This window comes from Durio zibethinus, chromosome 27 (assembly GCF_047325235.1).
Source record: "Durio zibethinus cultivar Kanyao isolate XHJ-2024 chromosome 27, ASM4732523v1, whole genome shotgun sequence".
Taxonomy (NCBI): Eukaryota; Viridiplantae; Streptophyta; class Magnoliopsida; order Malvales; family Malvaceae; genus Durio; species Durio zibethinus.
The window spans coordinates 15,729,656-15,752,476 of NC_143188.1; the positions used below are offsets into that span (position 1 = coordinate 15,729,656).

General features: G+C 32.2%; 2 protein-coding genes and 1 pseudogene across 2 annotated transcripts; all 3 read left to right on the forward strand.

Annotated features, from left to right (window-relative positions):
- Positions 1 to 1,015: 1,015 nt before the first annotated feature.
- Positions 1,016 to 4,623, forward strand: LOC149511046 (receptor-like protein 7). Its single transcript, XM_089756377.1, has one exon. It carries the CDS (start codon positions 1,117 to 1,119, stop codon positions 4,621 to 4,623), a length of 3,507 nt encoding a protein of 1,168 aa, XP_089612503.1. The 5' UTR covers positions 1,016 to 1,116.
- Positions 4,624 to 11,670: 7,047 nt separating this feature from the next.
- LOC149511047 (putative protein FAR1-RELATED SEQUENCE 10 pseudogene) lies at positions 11,671 to 12,765 on the forward strand (annotated as a pseudogene).
- Positions 12,766 to 18,335: 5,570 nt separating this feature from the next.
- LOC111280158 (receptor-like protein 6) lies at positions 18,336 to 22,627 on the forward strand. The gene is made up of 2 exons (XM_022867346.2): positions 18,336 to 21,824; positions 22,261 to 22,627. Exon 1 carries the CDS (start codon positions 18,487 to 18,489, stop codon positions 21,790 to 21,792), a length of 3,306 nt encoding a protein of 1,101 aa, XP_022723081.2. The 5' UTR covers positions 18,336 to 18,486; the 3' UTR covers positions 21,793 to 21,824; positions 22,261 to 22,627.
- Positions 22,628 to 22,821: the final 194 nt, after the last annotated feature.

The following is a 22,821-nucleotide window of genomic DNA, read 5'->3' on the forward strand; positions in this document are numbered from 1 at the left end:
AAGTATTTAAATCAAACATAAATAGATCAGATAATATATCAAATATTCAATTATTTTCTATCCATCATCATTCCTAAACGGAATATCAAGGGAGAAGCAATCAATCAAATCTAATTGAATGGATGGGAATGTGAAGCATTGTCCAAAGCCAAGCTCCTATCTCCCATTATTTCATCCGACTTGACATCTATATACCAGCAAAACTCAGTTTCAGCACTTTCACTTTGTTAGCTGGATGTTTCTTTCATGCTTTCATCTTTGCCTTCGTTTATAGATTTTCAGGTTAAGTGGGCAGTATTTTTACAACATGTGATGCCATTTTACAACAGGTTTTGCAACAAAAGTAAAAAAAAATGCACCAAACGGTATCCATATGACTAAACGATATCCTGTTTTCTTAATTATTAATCTAATGTGCTATGATGACTAAACTCTATTACAGACCAATGAATAACGCACAGTATTATAAAGAAATAATTGTTACAGTAATTATTCTTTTCTCTGAATGCTTATTTAGAAAACAAAAACTGATAAATATGAGGAAGTTGATGGAGGGAACAAAAGGAGATTCAAACTTTGAATCGAAGAAAAATAAGAAGAAACAAACTTATTAGTTAGAATTTTCAAAAAAAATTGTTCAATCTAATTCTATAATATCAGAGTTGAGTTGACTGATAAATCTTTACAAGTTTTACTTCTCTTTAGACATCAAGGTTAGTGATAATTTTTACTATTTTTTTTGCACCGGAGAGGATTCCTTCCTACCGATATGTACGTACCACTATTACCTGACTTTCAGAAAATTAATTTTTTATTTGTTTTTTTTGTAGGAATACATAATATGAAATAAAAAATGGGAATAAAGAAAGGATATAGTGATAAAGATTAATTTACAAAAGCAAAACTATTAGCCTTATCATTATTGAAACCCATTATTCATTCTTTAAAATTCAAAATGGACAAGCAATAACCATATCTGTCTTCCACCTATTTTGATTCAACTCTTACAAAAAAAAGTTCAAACTCATGATTTGTACAAACACGTGGTTGGAAAAACACATTTGAACCTATCTCTTGAGATCAAGGGAGATATATAGCTACAATAACAATCGTAATATGAAGTACTTGTCTATAAATATCGTGTATGCAAATCTTAAATTCCACAGTCTTCCCTTCATTTTTTTTCTTATAGAGAGCCAACAAAACATGAAGAATTTTCATATCCTAATATCACTCATTTTTCCTACCTTGTTTCTCTTCTCATGCTCTGTATCTCTTGTGCTATCTTTTTCCCCTCCTCATACTGATCTTCAAAATCAGTGCCTTGATGATCAGAAATCTGCTCTATTGCAATTGCACCATGATCTGTACTATGCCCCAAATTTTACTTTCTCTTCCAAAATTGAGCTTTGGGATCCCAACACTGATTGTTGCTCTTCGAAAGGAATTACATGTGATGCTGTGGGTCATGTGATTGGGCTTGATCTCAGTTACAAAAACCTTTCGGGCAGCTTTCACTCCATTTTCAATCTCCATCATCTTCAACGCCTTAATCTTGCTGGAAACAATTTTAATACTACTCTGTTTCAATATGAGTTTGATAGATTCCCAAATTTAACTCATCTCAACCTTTCAAACTCATGTTTTCTTGGCCAAATTCCAGTGGGGATTTCATACTTAACAAGGTTAGTCTCTCTTGATCTATCTCATCAAGATTTTTGCTATCAACGGTATAACCAAATTCTCCATCCATACAACTACTTCATCGACTACTATCCACTACCTTTTGACCTTCAACAACCTCTGAAACTAGAAAACCCAAACTTCAAGACATTAATCCAAAATTTAAGACCTCTTACGGAGCTCTACTTGGATAGTGTGAACATTTCAACTCAAAGTACTAAATGGTGTGAAACCACCTCTGTAGTACTTCCTAACCTGCATGTGTTAAGTTTATCGAATTGTGGTTTGACAGGTCCATTTTGTTCTTCACTCTCAAGACTTCCTTTTCTTTCCAAACTTTTCCTTGGTAGGAATTCGATCTCTTATTTGCCTCCCAATTTCTTGGAAATTTCCTCTCGTTTGGTTTCTCTCAGTTTAGTGAATTGCAATTTGAGTGGGCATTTTCCAACAAAAATTCTCATGTTCCCAAAAATAGAAAGTATTGACATTTCAAATAATTACGCTCTTGGAGGTCAGTTGCCAGAATTTCCATCAAACAATGCTTTACGGATCTTAACGATTTCTTTTACAAATTTCAGTGGAAAACTACCAGAATCAATTGGTAATCTCAAGTTCTTGACAAATTTAAATCTTTTTGGTAGCAATTTCTATGGACAAATTCCATCTTCAATTGCAAATCTTACTAACCTTGTGGAACTGGATCTATCCTACAATAATTTCAGTGGTTTTATCCCTGCATTTCATAGATCTGGAGTTCCAAATCTTACACATCTTATTTTGTGGAGGAACCACCTCTCTGGATTAATACATTCTTCTGTATTTACTCTCCCATCATTGAAGGCCTTGGATCTTAGTGGAAATCAATTGTTTGGTGAAATTGATGAGTTTCTCAATGCATCTTCTTCCTTGATTGAAACATTGTATTTAGGCTACAATAGCTTTAGTTCCATGAAGCTTGACATGGTCTCCCAACTCAAGAACTTAAGGTTTCTTGACCTTTCCAATACGAGCTTGTCAATTGAAAGCAACATCACAAGCCTTGCTTTTCCCCAATTAGAGGAGCTAGACCTAAGTTCATGTAACCTTACTGAATTTCCAGAATTCATTAAAACTCAAGGCAAGTTGGCTTTGCTAGATCTTTCTAACAACCAAATCCATGGTTTTGTGCCTAATTGGTTATGGAAGACCACACTTTTGAGTTTAGACCTTTCTTTCAATGCAATTGATTTTTCAAAAGAGTTTCCTTTTAGTGACGCAAACTCCTCTTTTCCAATGTTGAGTGTCTTATATTTACAATTCTGTAACCTAAGTATGTTTCCAGAGTTTTTAAAGAGTCAAACTAGTTTAGAATATCTTTTCCTTTCAAATAATAAAATAAGTGGTGCAGTACCAAATTGGGTGTGGAAGAAAAGTTTGAGGAGTCTGGATCTTTCTAACAATTCTCTCTCATTTTTGGACCAATTTTCACTAAACCAATCTCCAACTTCTTCACATGGCTCTTTATCCATACCCATTTGCAATTTGAGTCAACTTGTGTTCTTTAATGCATCCTTTAACAAATTAAGCGGGCCAATCCCAAGTTGCTTGGGCAACATCAGTTCTCTCGACACTGTGGATCTACAAAACAATAATTTCAATGGCAGCATACCAGATTTTGCAAAAGCGACCCAATTATATTGGCTTCAACTCAGTGATAATAAATTGGAAGGGAAGTTGCCAAGGTCATTAGCCAATTGCACAATGCTCCGAGTTTTAAACCTTGGAAACAATACTCTGCATGACACTTTCCCTTTGTGGTTGGGAAAATTGCCTGCGTTGATGATCCTTGTATTGCGAGCAAATAGGCTTTATGGTCCAATTAAACATGTGAAAAATTGTTTTCAAGACTTGGATGTACTTGACATTGCTTTCAATAATTTTTCTGGTCAATTACCAATTGAATTCTTTCAAGCCCCTCAACTAAGGTCACTCAAAATTGGTGGGAATAAACTGAAAGGAAAGTTGCCGAGGTCATTAGCCCATTGCAAAAAGCTTGAAGTTTTGGACGTTGGAAAAAATAAGATACAAGACACATTTCCTTTTTGGTTGGTGAAATTGCCTTCTTTAAAGGTTCTTGTACTAAGAGCAAATAGATTTTATGGTCCGATTAAAATTTCTGAGGATGAAAATGCTTTCCTAGAGTTACACATACTGGACCTCGCTTCCAATAACTTTTCAGGTGAGTTACCTGTTGGATTTTTTCAATCTTTGAAGGCAATGAAGATGATGATTGATGGCAAAAAAGGTAAGCCAGATTATATTGGAGATGATTACTACCAGGACTCTGTGACAATTGTGAATAAAGGGTTTGAACTCTTTTACCAGAAAATTTTAACCATCTTTGCTTGTCTTGACTTTTCCAATAATAGTTTCCATGGGAAAATACCAGAAGAAATACAAAACCTCAAGTCACTCAAAGTGCTAAACTTGTCTTACAACAGCTTCCTTGGCCCAATTCCTTTAGCACTTGGAAACTTAACTCAACTTGAGTCTTTGGACCTCTCCCAGAACAAACTCTCCGGGAAGATTCCTCTACAGCTTACAAGCCTAACATTTCTTGCGGTATTGAATCTCTCTTACAACCAACTTGAGGGAACCATACCACAAAGCTACCAATTTGGTACATTTTCAAACGATTCTTTCAAAGGGAACCCAAGATTGTGTGGGCCTCCTTTGACAAAGAACTGCAATGAAGTTGGTCTTGGAATGCCACCCCCTAAGGAAGATCAAGATTCATGGGTAGATGGTATATCTGTTTGGAAAATCATATTGATTGGTTATGGATGTGGTTTGGTGATTGGGTTATCTATTGGATATACAGTGCTGAATGAGATGGGAAACAAATGGATGGATAGGTTTACATGGAATCGGAATAAAAAATGGAGAAGATCTTCCAAGTGACTCCATCAAAATTCAAGTTTCAAATTCATTTGGTAAGCATTCTGGAATACTTAATAACTCAAAAGTTTTCTCATTGATTCTTCAGCTGTAGTTAATTGCCTAAACAAATAAAATTATTTAAATACTCTCTTACATTATAAGTGTGCTATATATATATATATATGCACTAATTGATATTTAACTAAAGTGATTACATTTGAAATTTAATTCAAGAAGGTTTTAACTTTGGACGTCTCATTCCCTTTTTAAACTTGGCATTGCTTTTAAAGCTAAAAGCAAAAATTGCCTGCAAACTAGGATATGTCCTTTGAATTTCTAAACTCGTTTTGTAAATGACAATAATGAGTTTCCAAGTTAACAATTTGTAAAAGACATGTGGGTGACTGGAATTTTGAGTTAGATTGGGCTGTCAGCCATCTTAAGAGCAAAGCAAAGCTTTGGCATCTATTGTCCTTAATTAGATTGGCGTGGGATGCTCATATATATTTTATTTGGCAGGAGCACAATCAAGGGAAGTTTGGCAGGCCATCTAAAGATAAAGAAGCTATTGTTTCAACTATCAGAAGTTCCTTTTGGCTTAGTTCAATAACAAGATTGCAGTCTCCAGTTCCACGCTTCCTCTTCAACAACAGAAATTGTGTCTGAATGTTTTTGGCTTGGTGTTACCGTACTTGTGTCTCAGTTCTTTCTCTTCTGCTCACCAAAGATGATAGGCAGTATGTCCGGTTGTATTGTGCTTGTCTTCTGTTCTGTCTATGGGGTGGTGTTTTACTGCTGAGTTATGGGGTTCCCCTGTTGTTCACCCTATTGTGTAACTCTGTTTTTATTAATAATTTCTGGCTTAGCAAAAGAAAAATGTGTCTGAATTGGGAACTGGTTCCTTAATGTTGCTTCGTTTGATTACTTTGCAAAAGTTAGATTGTTCTTGGACATTTGTGGCGTATTGATAGCTTACTGTTTACTTGTAGCAGGTCTACTGCTTTCTTTGGGTTAATAAAAATCATTTATCCAAAGAAATTCTTAACAAAAGTCCAATTATCTTTTAAACTCTTCATTATGGTTATACCTAAGTGATCATGTCGGCAGCCACATAATGGGTCTTACACATGAAAGCTCAGTTTGCCACGTCGTCATTAAAAGGTATAAAAAGTAGAACCAGACCAGACAGGCGATTCGCTACTGAATTCTCTTTGCTCTCTTTAACTGCTCTTACTCTCTCTCATTTACTTGCTTCTAATATACCTTACTAACTTAACTTGAGCATCGGAGAATGCCTCAAAATAACATTTTTGGCACACTGACTTTCTACTCTATGACAGGTCACACAAACTCTCCTTCTCAACCTCCAGTAAAACTTTCAACTATCAGACCAGGAATTACATCAACAATATCAATTATTCACCTCAACTATTTGTAGTGCAGGAATTTGATAGAAGCCATGGCATGTACAACAATGACTACGCCTACCATTTCAACTGCCAAAACTAGATGTTACATCTCCTAACACAGAAAAATCTTCACAGACCAAGCTCAAGCTAAGATGCTTTATTCCTGTATTAACTGCTACATCACTACAGAGAAAAAAACAACGAAAAGAAAAGAACAAAGCTTCCAGTTCCAGGTATCAAGCTCGACAATTCCAAACTAACTTCGATAGTATGTTATTGTCCCTAACAACTATAGATTTGACAATAGCGACAAACATTGAAATATTTCCTTTATTATTTTCTTCAACTTTAATCCCATATCGTCCTTTGTTTCTTTGCTTCAGCACTCCCACAGACAAAAACAAATGGTTTGTTGTAAGCTCTATTGCTATATGATTGATTTGCATGTAGAATAGACCCTGACTAAACAAAAACATAAGGGCAATACATTCAGTAACTTATATATACTCACTTCTCTATTCCATTGAATCCTTTCAGTAACTTATTCTCTATCTAATAGAGAAAAAAGTCATAACTAAATAGCCAATATTGACATTGATGTGCTAAGTGTTCTGATATAGCCACTAATCCATAATTAAAAGATGAAGACACGCTATGTTTCAATCACTCGTCATTTTATAGGTAGTTTTTTCTCTAGTAGTCAGCTTGATGCTGTAAACCAGGAAGGATGTCAAGCCTTCTGATATTTAGCCTATTTTGAGTATTAGCTCAGAATTTATGTTTAGAAGATTGCTGCAAGTAAAAAGATATTTGATGTCTTAGAGGTTGCCAAAAGCCACATTGGACAGAGTGATTATGCGTATATGAAGACTTTACTGCTAGAGGCTTTCTCCTACAACTGTCCTCATGCAGCCCTAAGTTCTAGCTCATTTGAATCCTTCTCTAACTAGAAATGTAAGTATCAACTAGAAAAATACTTTGTTCTTATGAATTCGGTCATTTGAAAATTTTACAGGAAAAAAGGAAACAAAAAAGATAACTATTTCTTGAGTTTAAGTTTAGGTTTGCTAGCTAATTTCACTTTTTTTTTTTTTTTGAATGCAAGAACTGTATTTTTCAAGGAAGAAAACCGATCATTAATGTTTTCCATGCTTTGGACTTGGACAGCACAAAAAATCACAGCTTCCATTAGCCATCCCTACCCTATTGAAACTACCTGCAATCCAACATTCTTAAACTCTTTGAAGTAACATCCTAGATCCTACCCGTATGTGTCATTGGGACCTGGATTCTGATCTGATCAAGCTGAATTCTTGGTCATGATGAAGGTTGTGAAGTTGGATGCTGATTGTTGGAAAATTAATATTGGATTGCACCGCTATCTCTAGGTAGAAGAAATTCTACTTCATGGGTAAAAGGCACCAATAGGGTTTGTTGGCATCTTAGGAATGCCAATTTTGTATATACATTACAAGTTCTACAAGTGTCTACTCATTCAGTTGTTTTCGACAACTCTTGGAACTTCATGTAAAAACCTAATTCTTACTCTGATTAATACAATCACTCAACTCATAAGTCAGTTGTGGAATGACGCAGAAAAAATGCTTACCTAAATACTAATGCACATGCCTGCAGCAACAATGATTTTAGAGGGAAATGATTTCGTTTAATAAGGTATTCAGACAACCTAAGTACTAATGCACTGCATAATCCAAAATTCCCCCAAGCCCAAGCAGGGAAATCCTTATTACTATTAATTAAGGTAATGAATGATACATGATCAACAAACTAACTAGTGTCATAACTAGACAATATCAAGCTTTCTCTTATGAAAAGGCTAAATGCTCAATTTTTTACCCAAATCATAAGAGATTTTCAACAAAATGAAACCTGATGAAACACAGGGTAATGGGTAGAATCCATAGAATCTCTAAGGTAAACATCGCCAGTTACAAATAAATGAGTGTGTCCCTTTCTCTGCAGCTCTGCTTGATAAGCACTTGTATGACACCTCAATACAGTTTGAGAGTCAACATAATATGCATCAATATCATTATAGCTCCTGCTTACATAATCAGCAGGCACCAGGACATCATCAAAATTCAGCAAAAAGAATATTTACTGTCATAAATAAATCAATATATTCTCAAAAACATTATCCAAGGATCCAAAATAAATAAAATGATCCAACATATATTGTGTATAAAAGGTTTCTTCATTTAGCGAATTAATTCATCGATCAAACAGGTGAGAAATGGTTTCTTCATTTCAGAGGAGTACAACTTAAAGACAAGGCATAACTTTCTTACTATAATCTAATTCTGAGAACATAAAATTAGACACCAATAGAGGTCCACAATCCATCAATTACAATTTTGAACAATTCTAATGAGTATAGCTTAGAAAGGCATAAAAATTTTTCTCAAAACTGTTAACTTCAATTTTAAGGAAATCAAAGTTGCATATAAGTATCCAAATTACTGCATTCACCATTCCAACACTAAAAAATCGAATGACGCTAAAACCACAACTGAATACATCTTTCAAATCCTAAGGGCAAAATAAGACCCTATTAGCTGGTCATACTGCTTGCATAGCTCCAAAAACAGCTCTGTGGAAATATAAAAGCCTTTTTGGATTGGAAAGATGGAATGATATTCAAAATCACATGGTCAAATTAAAAAGCTGACTTGAAAGACCATGTATTGTGGAACAACAACATGCTTTAATGGGCCATATGTAAGGAGAGAGCAATGTCCATAAACTCAATATTTTAGCAAAACTATTGTTTCTCTTGCACTCACTAACCTACACACAATCAAACACAGGGGTTCAAGCATACTTGGTAACATATGTAATCCTAAGTTAAAACACAACCTTTGGTGATCTACAAAAGCCCATACAGATACAAAATTCAGATACTTTTTTTTTTATTATTATTTTTCAAAGCTCCTCAACCAATTATTCTAAAACGGAGCATAAGATTGATCGTACAGGAATATTTAAACTCAAAAGCTATTTTGGAGGATGAAATACAGAGGTGGTGCTGATGTTAATAATAATGGACATTGAAGATTGAACACTGTCAAACAACATAGAGGAGGAAATATACCGGCTTTTTTTTTTCTTCACAGCCTATTTCAGGTTTCAGGGTTGGTTTTATTTATTGATTTCATTCTAGTTTTTTTTTTGGGAAAGATATATACCAACATCTGATGTAAATATGCAACTTGATGCAGATAATTTGTAATTTTGGGGAAGAGAGAGAAGGAATGAAATTGAGAAGGTAGTGGTTTTTCTTTGCAATTTTACCATGATGTGAAGTTGTTCTTGTCAGATTTTCCTAATGTTATGATGCTTAAGAAATCCAGATACTAGTGATATCTTGCCCCAAAATGGTTCATTCTTCACCTTCATCTATTTCATCTGGTTTGTTTCAGGGAATAAAAGAATGTTCCTTATTGCCTGAAAATTTTCATTCATTTTGTCTTCAAATTTATCAAACAATTAAATTACTAATTGACTGGATTGGTATATGTTGAATCATATAGCTTAGAAAATGCACTCGGTTAGTGGAGTTTTTAGATTATAAGTGTCAAGAGGGTTGTCACAAACCCTTTTATAAATATATTAAAAAATTATATAAAAAATATTAGGATATTTGTTAATATTCTAATACCGTTTATAAAATTTCAAAGCTCTATTAATCATATGTGAAAAAAATCAAAATATATAAAAATTATTTCGTATAGATGAAATTTATGAAATTAGAAGATTGTCTTTTTTTGTTTTTTTGTATGTGAGATTGTCAAAATTTGAATTTTAAAATATAGGAACCAAGCATTTTATCAATAAACTACATAATTGTTGGCTCATTAAATTTTAAATGAGACGATTTCTTTAAAATATATTAACAATAATTATAATTACTTTTAAAAAAAGTAAAGTAAATTTTCAAATCCTCAAAGTTTTTCTTTCATCTTATTATTTTTAAATAATTAGAAATTTAAGTGTATGGTATATATTAGTCTTATGTGTTAGGCTAAACTTTGATCAATTAATATGATAAGTGAAATCATGATCAAATAACCAATTATTCATGTAACGGATAATAATTTATCATGATTCAAAAATTAAACTTCAAAAGTTGTGAATGAAAATAAAATATTATATAAATATATATATATATTTGCGGGGTAATCTACTCAAAATTTAATAAGTTTATCATAGAAATTAAAGGAAAGTTTGCAAAAAAAAAGACAAGTCTTTTTGCTCCTCATCTTTTCTTCACAAAAATAATAATCTTAACAGTTACTTGTTACTTTATTTGAAACTATTAAAAAGACTAAAATATAGCAATAAGAATTAATATATTTAAAATTCATTCTTAGTCTATCAATTTAATTGAAAAACAAAAGATATTTTTTAATGAGTAAATTGTTACGTTTTTGTCTTTTTTAAAGGAAAGACTTGATTTAAGCGAATTGTTAAAAAAATTATTTTTCATATAGTAATAATGAAGGAGTAAGAAGATTTAGACATTTGCATGATAGAAAACTTAAAAGTATAAAGCAAAGAAAAAAACTAAATAGTAATAGAAGACATTTGCATGATGGATGACTTAAAATATAAAGCAAAGAAAAGACAAAATACTAAGAGAAAAAATCTCATACTATCATTATCTTTATGAGTCCAAAATTAAAATATTAATTTTTTATAAATTATAATTTTGTGATTCACTTATAGTATATAATATTTATATATTGACAATATAAAAAATATGATTTGTTTTGAAAACAAAATATGTCGGGAGTTTGAAATATAATTATATATATTTTTTATATTCATTAATCACTCAATCCAGATAATATGCATAATATTTTTTTAAAAATTTAGTTTATATTTATATATATTATTTATAATTAATTTAAAAAATTATTTATCATATTTATGATATACTATGATAGGCCTTTTGGGTCAAAAGACCCGGTTTTTCTTAAATGGGCTGGGTCTATTAATATTGAAATCGGGTTTCCCTTTGACATTTTGCACTAAAGCACAATTGGGCAATTTTTGCGATTGTATTTTTACCTTTGGCTTTTCCTTTCTAGTAATTTTTCTAAAGGCAAAAAGTAGAAACTCCAACTAGATGGGATCTTATAGTTTCTTTTATTCTCTTAGTTGTTTCTTTTAAGCAGGTGGGAGACATAATGAAACTTTAACCTTTTGGTATGGAGTCAAGAGTTGGCAAGTATTACATTTATAAGTATCCATTACAAACAAATTAATCATTTACCGATTAAAATTTTGGTTAAAACTTACCCTGAATAAAAGATTTTCAAGTACAAAACTGTTTCTACTTTATAGGACTTGTATGTGGAAGGGCAACGATATACTCACCCATGCAGGAGCCAAAATTTTATTAATGTGAGGAAAATTATACTGAAAAATATCATTACTGAAATTGGAAGGTGTTCAGGACTTCTGCTAAGCCCCTTCACTTCCCTATTGGAAAAGTTGTATTTATTCTGGCGGATGTCTTTGTTTTCTTTCATCCCAAATAATAAATCTATGATCATTAAATTCTTAACGCTTTCTCTTTCTTCATGTACTAAGAAGAGCATCAAGGTTGGGAATTTGTCACTTCTTTTCCCACAAAATGACAATGAGATCGTCAAAAAACATTTGGATTCGACATCAGCAGTGCCATGTGGAGATTGGAAGTGTTATGTTAAGTATGAAGGAGAAGATCAGACATCAGTAAGCTCTCACCACTGTCAGGTAATAAAGAATGAGACAGCTTCAACATCCTTATCATCAGAAGCTGTCTTTATGCCATATGTATGTCAAATTTTCAAAGGTGATGATGATTCTTTGGAGTACTATAGCAATTTTGCACGGAAGAATGGATTTTCAATAACAAAAGCACGCTCCAGAGAAAGCTAGAATTTAGGGATCTACCATCGAGGTTTTATCTGTTATAGTTATGGGTTTAATCAACCAAGAAAAAAGGCCAATGTGGAGCATCCAAGAGACTGGAATTCAGTGCGATGTGGATGTGATGCAAAATTTTATTCGACAAAAGAAATCATCCATGATGTTACTCAATAGTGTGTTTCACAATTTAGCAATGCCAATAACCATGAATTATTGGAAGATGACCAAGTAAGTTTGCTTCCTGCATATCGGAAAATTCAGAAGCAGATCAGGAAAGAATTCTTTTACTCTCCAAAGCTGGGTTTCCTGTCAATAGTATCATGAAGGTTTTGGAATTAGAAAAGGGAGTCCAGCCTGGGCAGTTACCTTTTGTCATGAAGGGTGCTACGAATTTTGTACGAACTTGTGCAAAGACTGTTCAAGAAAGTGACGTTTTGCTTACCAAGAAAAAAGAAAATGATACATTCGAACTTCTTGAGGCCTGCAAGGCTACGCAGAGAGGGATGCTAATTTTGTTTATGATTATACTACAGATGAAAATAGTAAGGTTGAAAATATTGCATGGTCATACGGAGATTCTATTCGTGCATATACAGTATTTAGTGATGCTGGTACCTTTGACAATACATATTGTTCTATCCCTTACGGATTGCTTCTTGAAGTATGGTTTGGTCTAGATAATCGTGGAAAGCCAATTTTCTTTGTATTACTGCAAGATGAAAGTGTGTCAGTCTTTTTGCCCCCCCATCTTTACTTCACAAAAATAAGTATAAAGCAAAGACTAAAACTTATCATAGAAATTAAGGAAAGCTTTTAAAAAGAAAAAAAAAATAATGAAAGAAAGATAACTCTTAGTCTTTGCTTTGTACTTAGTCTTGACATGAAACATGTAAATGTATCAGTCTTTTTGCCCCATCTTTACTTCACCAAAATAAATATAAAGCAAAGGTTAAAACTTGTCACAGAAATTAAGGGAAGTTTTAAAAAGAAAAGAAACCAAAGAAAGAATGATAAGTCTTAGTCTTTGCTTTATACTTAGTCTTAACATGATGCATGCAAATGTGTCAAGTCTTTTTGCCCCCATCTTTACTTCAAAAAAATAACAATAAAGCAAAGACTAAGACTTATCATAGAAATTAAGGGAAGTTTTAAAAAGAAAAAGAAAACGAAAGAAAGAATGATAAGTCTTAGTCTTTGCTTTATATTTAGTCTTGGCATGAAGCATGCAAATGTGTCAATCTTTTTGCCCCTATCTTTACTTCACAAAAATAATAATATTAGCGTTTACTTCGGTCTAAGTCATTGAAAAGACTAAAATATAGTAATAATAGTTAATATACTTAAAACCCTCTCTCAGTTTGTCAATTTAATTGGAAGACAAAAGATAACCTCCATTAAGTAAATTATTGTGTTTTTTTTTTTGTCCTTTTTAAAAGATAGAATTGACTTAAGCAAACTATTAAAAAGATTATTTTTCATAGAGGCAAGAAGACTTAGACATTTGCATGATGGGAAGACTTAAAAGTATAAAGCACAGCAAAGACTTAATACCAATAAAAAAAATCTCATTCTATCATTATCTTTGTGAGTCCAATTTTGCGATTCACTTATAGCATATAATATTTATATATCAATAATGTATCAAATATAAATTATTTTTAAAACAAAATATGTTGAGAGTTGGAAAAATAATAATGTCTTTTTGTTTATATTCATTAATCACTCAATCCCATAAATATGTATATAATATATTTTTTAAAAATTTTATTATATATTATTTATAATTAATTTTAAAAATTATTTATTATATTTAAATACAATATGGTATTTGATATTAGATTCTCAAATTATAATACCTATTTCAATTTAACAATAATACTGATATTCTTTTTTGAACTTTTACTTCGTGGCTTATAAATATTCAAGGTTTGACATATATGTAATATTTTTTTAAGTTTATCCTTTCATTTATAATTAAATTTACAATAACGTTTTATCATCTTTTACAATAGAGAAATAATTAATCATTTTAATGGTAACGTCTAAATATAGGATTCCTTTCCAAGCTCTTTATTATTGTTACACTTAAGTGGTAATATCAGCAGCCACATAGTATGTCTTACACATGGAAACCCAGTTAGCCACGTCATCACCCACGAGATAGAAAAGGTTGAATCATACCATACATGTGATTCACTACTCAACTTTCTTTACTCTCTTTAGTTGCTTCCTGCTTTCTCTCATTTCCTTGTTTCTGATATACCTTACTAACTTAAGTGTTGGAGCATATGCTCCAAAATAACTTCTTAATCATTAGATAGAAAGGCAAAAAGAGGAGCAATTTTTCTTTCTTTAATCAATAATAATTATTCATTTGTTCTATCAATGTATGAGTTATTAACAAAATAACTTTCTCTTTACTTTTTATTTGATCAATAGGAGTTTTAGCAAACATTAAGTATTAAACCATAATTATCTTTTAAATGAATTAAAAGATATTAAGTTAGATAATGACACATTGACTACATAATATCTAACACTTCCATATACATAAAGAAAATGAGATAATAATAGTATAATTAATTACTAATTAGAAAATGAATTGAAAATAAGCAATAAATAATAAAAATAAAAAAAAACTTAGAAGTGATGATTCAAGACATATGGAAAATATAAGTATAATCTCGTAAAGATGATAATATATAGTCTAATTAGACATTGAAGTTGAACGCTTATTATTTAATTTTGAATAATTTAAATTAAATTCTCTTTTGAACTATTTAGAAAAAAAAAAAAGGAAAAAGTTCCTATTAATTTATTGTGTAGTGTGACAATGGGATTGAAATAAGAAATGCACCAAATGATGTCCTTTTTCTGACTCCACTAGTGCCTGGTGTGCCAAAGTTCATTCTCCATTTTTGTCTTCTAAATGACTTTTCTTCTAAGAAATTACAAAAGCTATAAACTTTAATTAGCATAAAACTGTTGGGAAAAAACAACACCCACGTGCAGCAAGCACACATAAAATAACAAACTCAAATCAAGAATAAAAACACACAAATATATTTGGTGTGTGGTTGTTGCGCGTAGGTGTTATTTTTTCTCAACAAGTGGTATAGAGCTGAAGATTCGAAACGTGAGAAGAGTTGAAGATTCAAGATGTAAAAAGAGCCGCAAGTTCGAGACATAAAAGAGCTGAAAGTTTGAGATGTGGGAAAAGCTAAAAGGTTTAAGATGTGGGAAGTGCATGGTTTGAGACATGGGAAGAAGAAATTCCAGAAGAACTCGATTCAATAGAAGAGTTCGAGTTTAAGTTTTGAAGATTGATGATTGGTTTGTATGAAATGTGAAGACACAAGAGAAGAGAAGATGATTGTGAGACTTCTATTGTAGATGGAGCCAAGAATGTCTAGCATGAAGACAGATGATTAATGAAATTTGAGTCAAGGTGGAGATTGTTGGGAATATTGACTCAAATTCCATAAGAGATTTATTTGAGATTTGTTTGGGATTTGTCAGATATTGCTTGATGGACAAGAAGACTTGCAAAAGAAGAATTCTAAGAGAAAGGAGATTCTTAATAGGTAAGTTTGACTTGTAAGAGAAGAATTCTAAAAGGAAACGGATTCTTAATAGGTAAGTTTAACTTACAAGAGAATAATTCTAAGAAGAGAGGGATTCTTAATGGGCAAGTTTGTATGGTTATAAATATGTAAAGTCTCTACAAGGTTAGGTATGAGAAAAAGATGTAAGAGAGTTGTAGGGTTTTGTAGGATAGACACCTCATAGGAGTATTGAGGCTCTACGTCTTATGGGTGTATGTTTGTTTGTGAGTGGACTAGAGGAGACTGAAAGGGTCCACATAGGTATGATGTATGGGAGCATATGGGTATGTGTTTGGTTATGTTGAAAGGGTGCACAAGGGTTTGAGTTTATGTTTGTTTGGGTTGAGAATACTCCATAGGACTAGAGGAGATTTAGAGTGTCTTATGAGTATTGATTATTGAGTGAGGTTGATGATTTGATGTAAGTTTGTAATTCTCTACAACTAGTGGATCTTGTTTCTCATCCGTGGATGTAGGTCAGTTGGACCGAACCACATTAAATTATTGTCTCTTATGTGTTTGATTTATTGTTTGATTTCACTTCCGTTGGTGTGATTAGATTAGAGACTTTTAGCCCAACAAAAACAACACCAATGCTGAGACTACATATAACATTGTATAGAAAAAAATAACTATAATTAAAAAAAAAATCATCTTCTATGAAAAGAGAAGGTGTTATAGATGTGAGAAATTAAACTTTAAACCTATTAGATATTATGTTTCAATAATAATTATATGAATCAACTGAGATAAATTTTAAATTAAAAAATTATTTTATTATTAATATTTTTTTATAAGTACTTATTTTATTTATTTTTTTTGTTATGAGGTAGTTGATGGAAGGAAGAGAGAAATTTCTGACCTTAGACAAAGCAACTTCAGACCAATTCTAAAGTTCTTTTAAAGAAGAGGAAACAACTTTAGACCAACAACATTAGACAAAGCAAAGCAAGAAACATGTGTGTACGAGGTGAGAACAAGAAAAACCCCTGCAAGATAAATTGAAGACTAATTTGTTAATAGAAAATCCCATTAATTTTTGTTCTATGAAAAAACAATCGTTTTGTCCCTTTCATATTTCTAGTATTCACATTTGTAACTTTCACTTATTCATTAAAATTAAGGTTCATTATCATTAAAAATAATATTGGTTAATATTTTTACTTGAAGTATTCTAAAATATAAAATATGAATCTATATATTCTAAGTTCACACGATCCAAACCAATATTCATTAACAATATTATAAGCAAAAATAATAAGAAAGTACTAAATGTTGTTTTAAATTCTCAAAGATTAATAAAAAGATTTTGTTATTTTGAGGTATTTGTATATGAATTTATTTAATTTTCATTATATTCGAATCAGTTTAAATATTTAATTAAATTTAGTTTTGATATCCAAATCTAAATCTATTTAAATAAGTATTATGCACTAATTATCTAAATCGTTAAAATATTCAATTATTTAAGTTTTTTTTATTAAGATATAAAATAAGCAAAATTAATTTTAAAATTCAGGTTCAATTTTAGTAAATATCAAATAAAGGTTGTTTGTTAATATTCAAAACTTTTCATAACTATAAAATTTTATATATTTTGCATATATAAACGAATAATGAATTTGGATATTTAATATTATCTGTCAAAATTTAACGGATTCAGATATTTGATATTTGAGAAATATTATATGAATTCTATCAGTATCCATCATAAATATTAAACCTATTATCCAAAATCATAATTATCCATTTATAAATTTTTTATCAGAACATAAACAAATTAGACAATACCAAATTATGATTATTTAGTATACATTGTCATCTCTAAATGAAGTCCAAGAGAGAAGCAATCAATTAAATCTAATGAAATGGATGGAAAGTTGAAGCATGGTCTAAAGCTAAGCTCCTGTCTCCCATTATTTCCTGTGTCTTGGCATCAATATACAAGCGAAATCTGAATGCGTGGAAACTCAGTTTCAGCACTTTCATTTTGTTGGCTAGATATTTCCTGCATGCTTTCATTTTTTGCCTTTGTTTCATTTCATTCATACTTTTGCTTTAGATTTTCAGGTTAGGTGGGCAATATTTTTACAACATGTGATGCCATATTACAACAGGTTTTGCAATAAAAAAAAAAATGCTCCAAACGGTATCAATATGACTAAACGATATCCCTTTTTCTTAATTATTAATCTATTGGTGCCAGGATGACTAAACTTCGCTGTAGACCGAAGAATAAAGCATACTATACTATTATTTAGAAAGAAACAATACATATGAGGAAGTTGATCGAGAGAAGAAAAGGAAATTGATTGGAGAAGAATAAGAAGAAGAAACAAACTTATTAATTAGAATTAAAAAAAAAAAACCGTTCCATCTAATTCCAAATAACAGAGTTGAGTTGAATAATAAATCTTTGTACGTTTACTTCCCTTTAGAATCAAGTTTAGTGAAAATTTTCACTATTTTTTTTAGTAGCAAAGAGGATTTTTTGCTACTAATATACACGTATCACTATCACCTAATTTTGAGAAAATTAATTTTTTTATTTATTTATTTTTTGTACAAATGCATAATATGAAATAAAAAGTGGGAATAAAGGAAAGAATATAATGATAAAGATTAATTTACAAAAGCAAAACTATCAGCTTTATCATCCCATTATTCATTCTTTAAAATTCAAATGGACAACCAATAAATATGTTTGTCTTCCACCTATTTTGATTCAACTCTTACAGAAAAAGCTCAAACTCATGATTTGTACAAACACGTGGTTGGAAAAATACATTTGAACCTATCCCTTGAGATCAAGGGAGATATATAGCTACAATAACAGTATGTAATCGGAAATACTTGTCTATAAATACCGTGTATGCAAATATTAAACTCCATAATCTTCCCTTCATTTTTTTTCCCTAGAGAGCTAGCAAAACATGAAGAATCTTCATATCCTAATTCCACTCTTTTTGCCTACCTTATTTCTCTTCTCATGCTCCTTATCTCTTGTGCTATCTTTTTCCCCTTCTCAGACTCATCTCCAAAACCAATGCCTTGATGACCAAAGATCTGCTCTGCTACAATTGCACCATGATCTGTACTATGCCCCCAATTTTACTTTCTCTTCCAAAGCTGAGCTTTGGGATCTCAACACTGATTGTTGCTTTTGGAAAGGAATTACATGTGATGCTATTGGTCATGTGATTGGGATTGATCTCAGTTATAGAAACCTTTCAGGCAGCTTTTACTCCATTTTCAATCTCCATCATCCTCAACTCCTTAATCTTGCTGGAAACAATTTTAATACCACTTTGTTTCAATATGAGTTTGATAAACTCCCAAATCTAACCCATCTCAACCTTTCAAACTCATGTTTCCATGGCCAAATTCCAATGGAGATTTCACACTTAACAAGGTTAGTCTCTCTTGATCTATCTAATCAAGATTCTTGCTATCTAAGATACCCACTGCCTTCTGTATTTAAACAACCTCTTAAACTAGAAAACCCAAACTTCAAGACATTCATCCAAAATTTGAAGCCACTTACAGAGCTCTACTTGGATAGTGTGTATATTTCAACTCAAAGTACTAAATGGTGCGAAGCCACATCCACGGTTCTTCGTAACCTGCATGTGTTAAGTTTGTCAAATTGTGGTTTGACAGGTCCATTTTGCTCTTCACTCTTAAGACTTCCTTTTCTTTCTAACCTTTTCCTTGCTGGGAATCCCATCTCTTATTTGCCTCCCAATTTCTTGAAAATCAAATCTCCTTTGGTTTCTCTCAGTTTAGTGAGTTGCAATTTGAGTAGGTATTTTCCAACAGAAATTCTCTTGTTGCCAAAAATGAAAAGCATTGACATTTCAGAAAATTACGCTCTTGGAGGTCAGTTGCCAGAATTTCCATTAAACAATGCTTTACAGATCTTAACGATTTCTTCTACAAATTTCAGTGGCAAACTACCAGAATCAATTGGTAATCTCAAATTCTTGACAAATTTAGATCTCAATGGTTGCAATTTCTTTGGACAAATTCCATCATCAATTGCAAATCTTACTAACCTTGTGAAACTGGATATATCCTATAACAATTTCAATGGTTTTATCCCTGCATTTCATAGATCTGGAGTTCCAAATCTTGCATATCTTTATTTGCAGGGGAACCACCTCTCTGGATCAATACATTCTTCTTTATTTGCTCTCCCATCATTGCAGGCCTTGGATCTCAGTGAAAATCAATTGTTTGGTGAAATCGATGAGTCCCTCAATGCATCTTCTTCATTGATTGAAACATTGTATTTAGGCTACAATAGCTTTAGTTCCATGAAGCTTGACATGTTCTTCCAACTCAAGAACTTAAGGCGTCTTGACCTTTCCAATATGAGCTTATCAATTGAAAGCAATATCACAAGCCTGACTTTTCCCCAATTAGAGGAGCTAGACCTAAGTTCATGCAACTTTACTGAATTTCCAGAATTCATCAAAACACAAGACAAGTTGGCTTCTCTAGATCTCTCTAACAACCAAATCCATGGTTTTGTGCCTAATTGGTTGTGGAAGACCACTCTTTCATGGTTAGACATTTCTTTTAATGCGATTGACTTTCCAAAAGAGATTCCTTTTGGTGACGCAAATTCCTCTTTTCCAATGTTGAGTAGTTTAGAATATCTTGACCTTTCAAATAACAAAATAAGTGGTGCAGTACCAAACTGGGTGTGGAAGAAAAGTTTGTGGCATCTGGATCTTTCTAACAATTCTCTCTCATCTTTGGACCAATTTTCACTAATCCAATCTCAAACTTCTTCACAAGGCTTTTTATCAAGATCTGTTTGCAATTTGAGTCAACTTGAGAGGTTTAATGCATCCTTTAACAAATTAAGCGGGCCAATCCCAAGTTGCTTGGGCAATATCAGTACTCTCAGCTATTTGGATCTAAAAAATAATAATTTCAGCGGCAGCATACCAGATTTTGCAAAAGCAACCCAATTAATTTTGCTTCAACTCGATGACAATATATTGGAAGGGAAGTTGCCAAGGTCATTAGCCAATTGCACAATGCTCAAAGTTTTAAACCTTGGAAGCAATACTCTGTATGACACATTCCCTTTATGGTTGGGAAAATTGCCTTGGTTGGTGGTTCTTATATTGCGAGCAAATAGGTTTTATGGTCCAATTAAAAATGTGAAAAAAAATTTTCAAGACTTGGATGTACTAGACATTGCTTTCAATAATTTTTCTGGTCAATTACCAGTTGAATTCATTCAAGCCACTCAACTAAGGTCACTTGTAATTAGTGGGAATAAATTAGAAGGGAAGATGCCGAGGTCTTTAGCCAATTGCAGAAATCTTGAAGTTTTGGACGTTGGAAAAAACATGATACAGGACACATTTCCTTTTTGGTTGATGAAATTGCCTTCTTTGAAAGTTCTTATACTAAGAGCAAATAGATTCTATGGTCCGATTGAATTTTATGAGAATGAAAATGCTTTTCTAAAGTTACACATACTGGACCTTGCTTCCAATAACTTTTCAGGTAAGTTATCTGTTGAGTTTTTTCTATCTTTGAAGGCAATGATGACTTATGGCAACGAAGCTAAGCAAGATTATATTGGAGATGATTACTACCAGGACTCTGTGACAATTGTAAATAAAGGGTTTGTAATTTTTTACAAGAAAATCTTAAACATCTTCACTGTTCTTGACCTCTCCGATAATAGTTTCTATGGGACAATATCGGAAGAAATACAAAACCTCGAGTCACTCAAAGTGCTAAACTTGTCCTACAACAGCTTTCTTGGCCCAATTCCTTTAGCACTTGGAAACTTAAATGAGCTTGAGTCTTTGGACCTCTCCCGAAACAAACTCTGCGGAAGGATTCCTCTACAGCTTACAAGCCTAACTTTTCTTGCAGTATTGAACCTCTCTTACAACCTACTTGAGGGAAGTATACCACTAAGCCACCAATTCGATACATTTTCAAACGATTCTTACAAAGGGAATCCAGGATTGTGTGGGCCCCCTTTGACAAGGAAATGCATTGAAGTTGGTCCTGGAATGCCACCCACCAAGGAAGATGCAGATTCGTTGGTAGATGGTTTATGTGATTGGAAAATTGTGTTGATGGGGTATGGATGCGGATTGGTCATTGGATTATCTATTGGATATACAGTGCTGAATGAGTTGGGGAACAAATGGTTGGCTAGGTTTACATGGAATCGGCATCAAAAATGGAGAAGATCAAGGTGACTCCATCAAAATTCAAGTTTCAATGTTATTTGGTAAGCATTCTAAAATACCTAATAACTCAAAAGTTTTACTGGTGAATCTGTGAATTGTAGCCTAGACAAATAAAATTATTTAAATGCTTTTTTATTTTATCATTTATCGACATTAACTAATAATTAAGTAAAGTGATTGCATTTGAAATTTAATTCAAGAACGTTTCAATTTTTGATGTCTCATTCCTTTTTTGGAACTTGGTAGTGTTTTTCAAACTAAAAATAAAAAATTGCCTGCAAACTAGGATTTCCTTTGAATTTCATAACCCTATTTTACAAATAAAAATTAAATTTTCGAGTTGGTAATTTGTACAAGACCTGTGTGCGTGACTGGTATTTTAAGTTAGACTGGGCTGACAGCCATCTTAACAGCAAAGCTGTGGCATCTGTTTTCCTTAGATTGGCTTGGAATGCTTATATATATTTTATTTGGCAGGATCACAATCAAAGGAAGTTTGGTAGGCCATCTAAAGATATAGAAGCTATTGTTTCAACTATCAGAAGTTCCTTTTGGCTTAGATCCAATAACATGATTGCATTCTCCATTTCCACTCTTCCTCTTCAACAACAGAAATTGTGTCTGAATGTTTTTGGCCTGGTGTTATGGTACAGGTGTCTAAGTTCTTTCTCTTATGCTTGCCTAAGATGATTGGCGTTGTGTCTGGTTGTATTGTGCTTGTCTTCTGTTCTGTCTATAGGGCTGTGTTTTACTGCTGAGTTATGGGGTTCCCATGTTGTTCACCCTATTGTGTAACTCTGTTTTTATTAATAAATTTCTGGCACAGCAAAATAAATAAAAAATTGTGTCTGGATTGGGGACTGGTTCCTTAATGTTAATTTGTTTGATTACTTTGCAAAAGTTAGATTGTTTTGTTTATTAGTTTGCTTTATTTGCTTGTTCTTGGACATTTGTAACGTTTTGATAGCTTACTATTTTCTTGTAGCAGGTCTACTGCTTTCTTTGGATTAATAAAAATCATTTATCCAAAAATAATTC

Coding starts and splice junctions, on each gene's coding strand:
- LOC149511046 (XM_089756377.1), top strand. CDS start 1,117: ATGAAGTACTTGTCTATAAATATCGTGTATGCAAATCTTAAATTCCAC.
- LOC111280158 (XM_022867346.2), top strand. CDS start 18,487: ATGAAGAATCTTCATATCCTAATTCCACTCTTTTTGCCTACCTTATTT.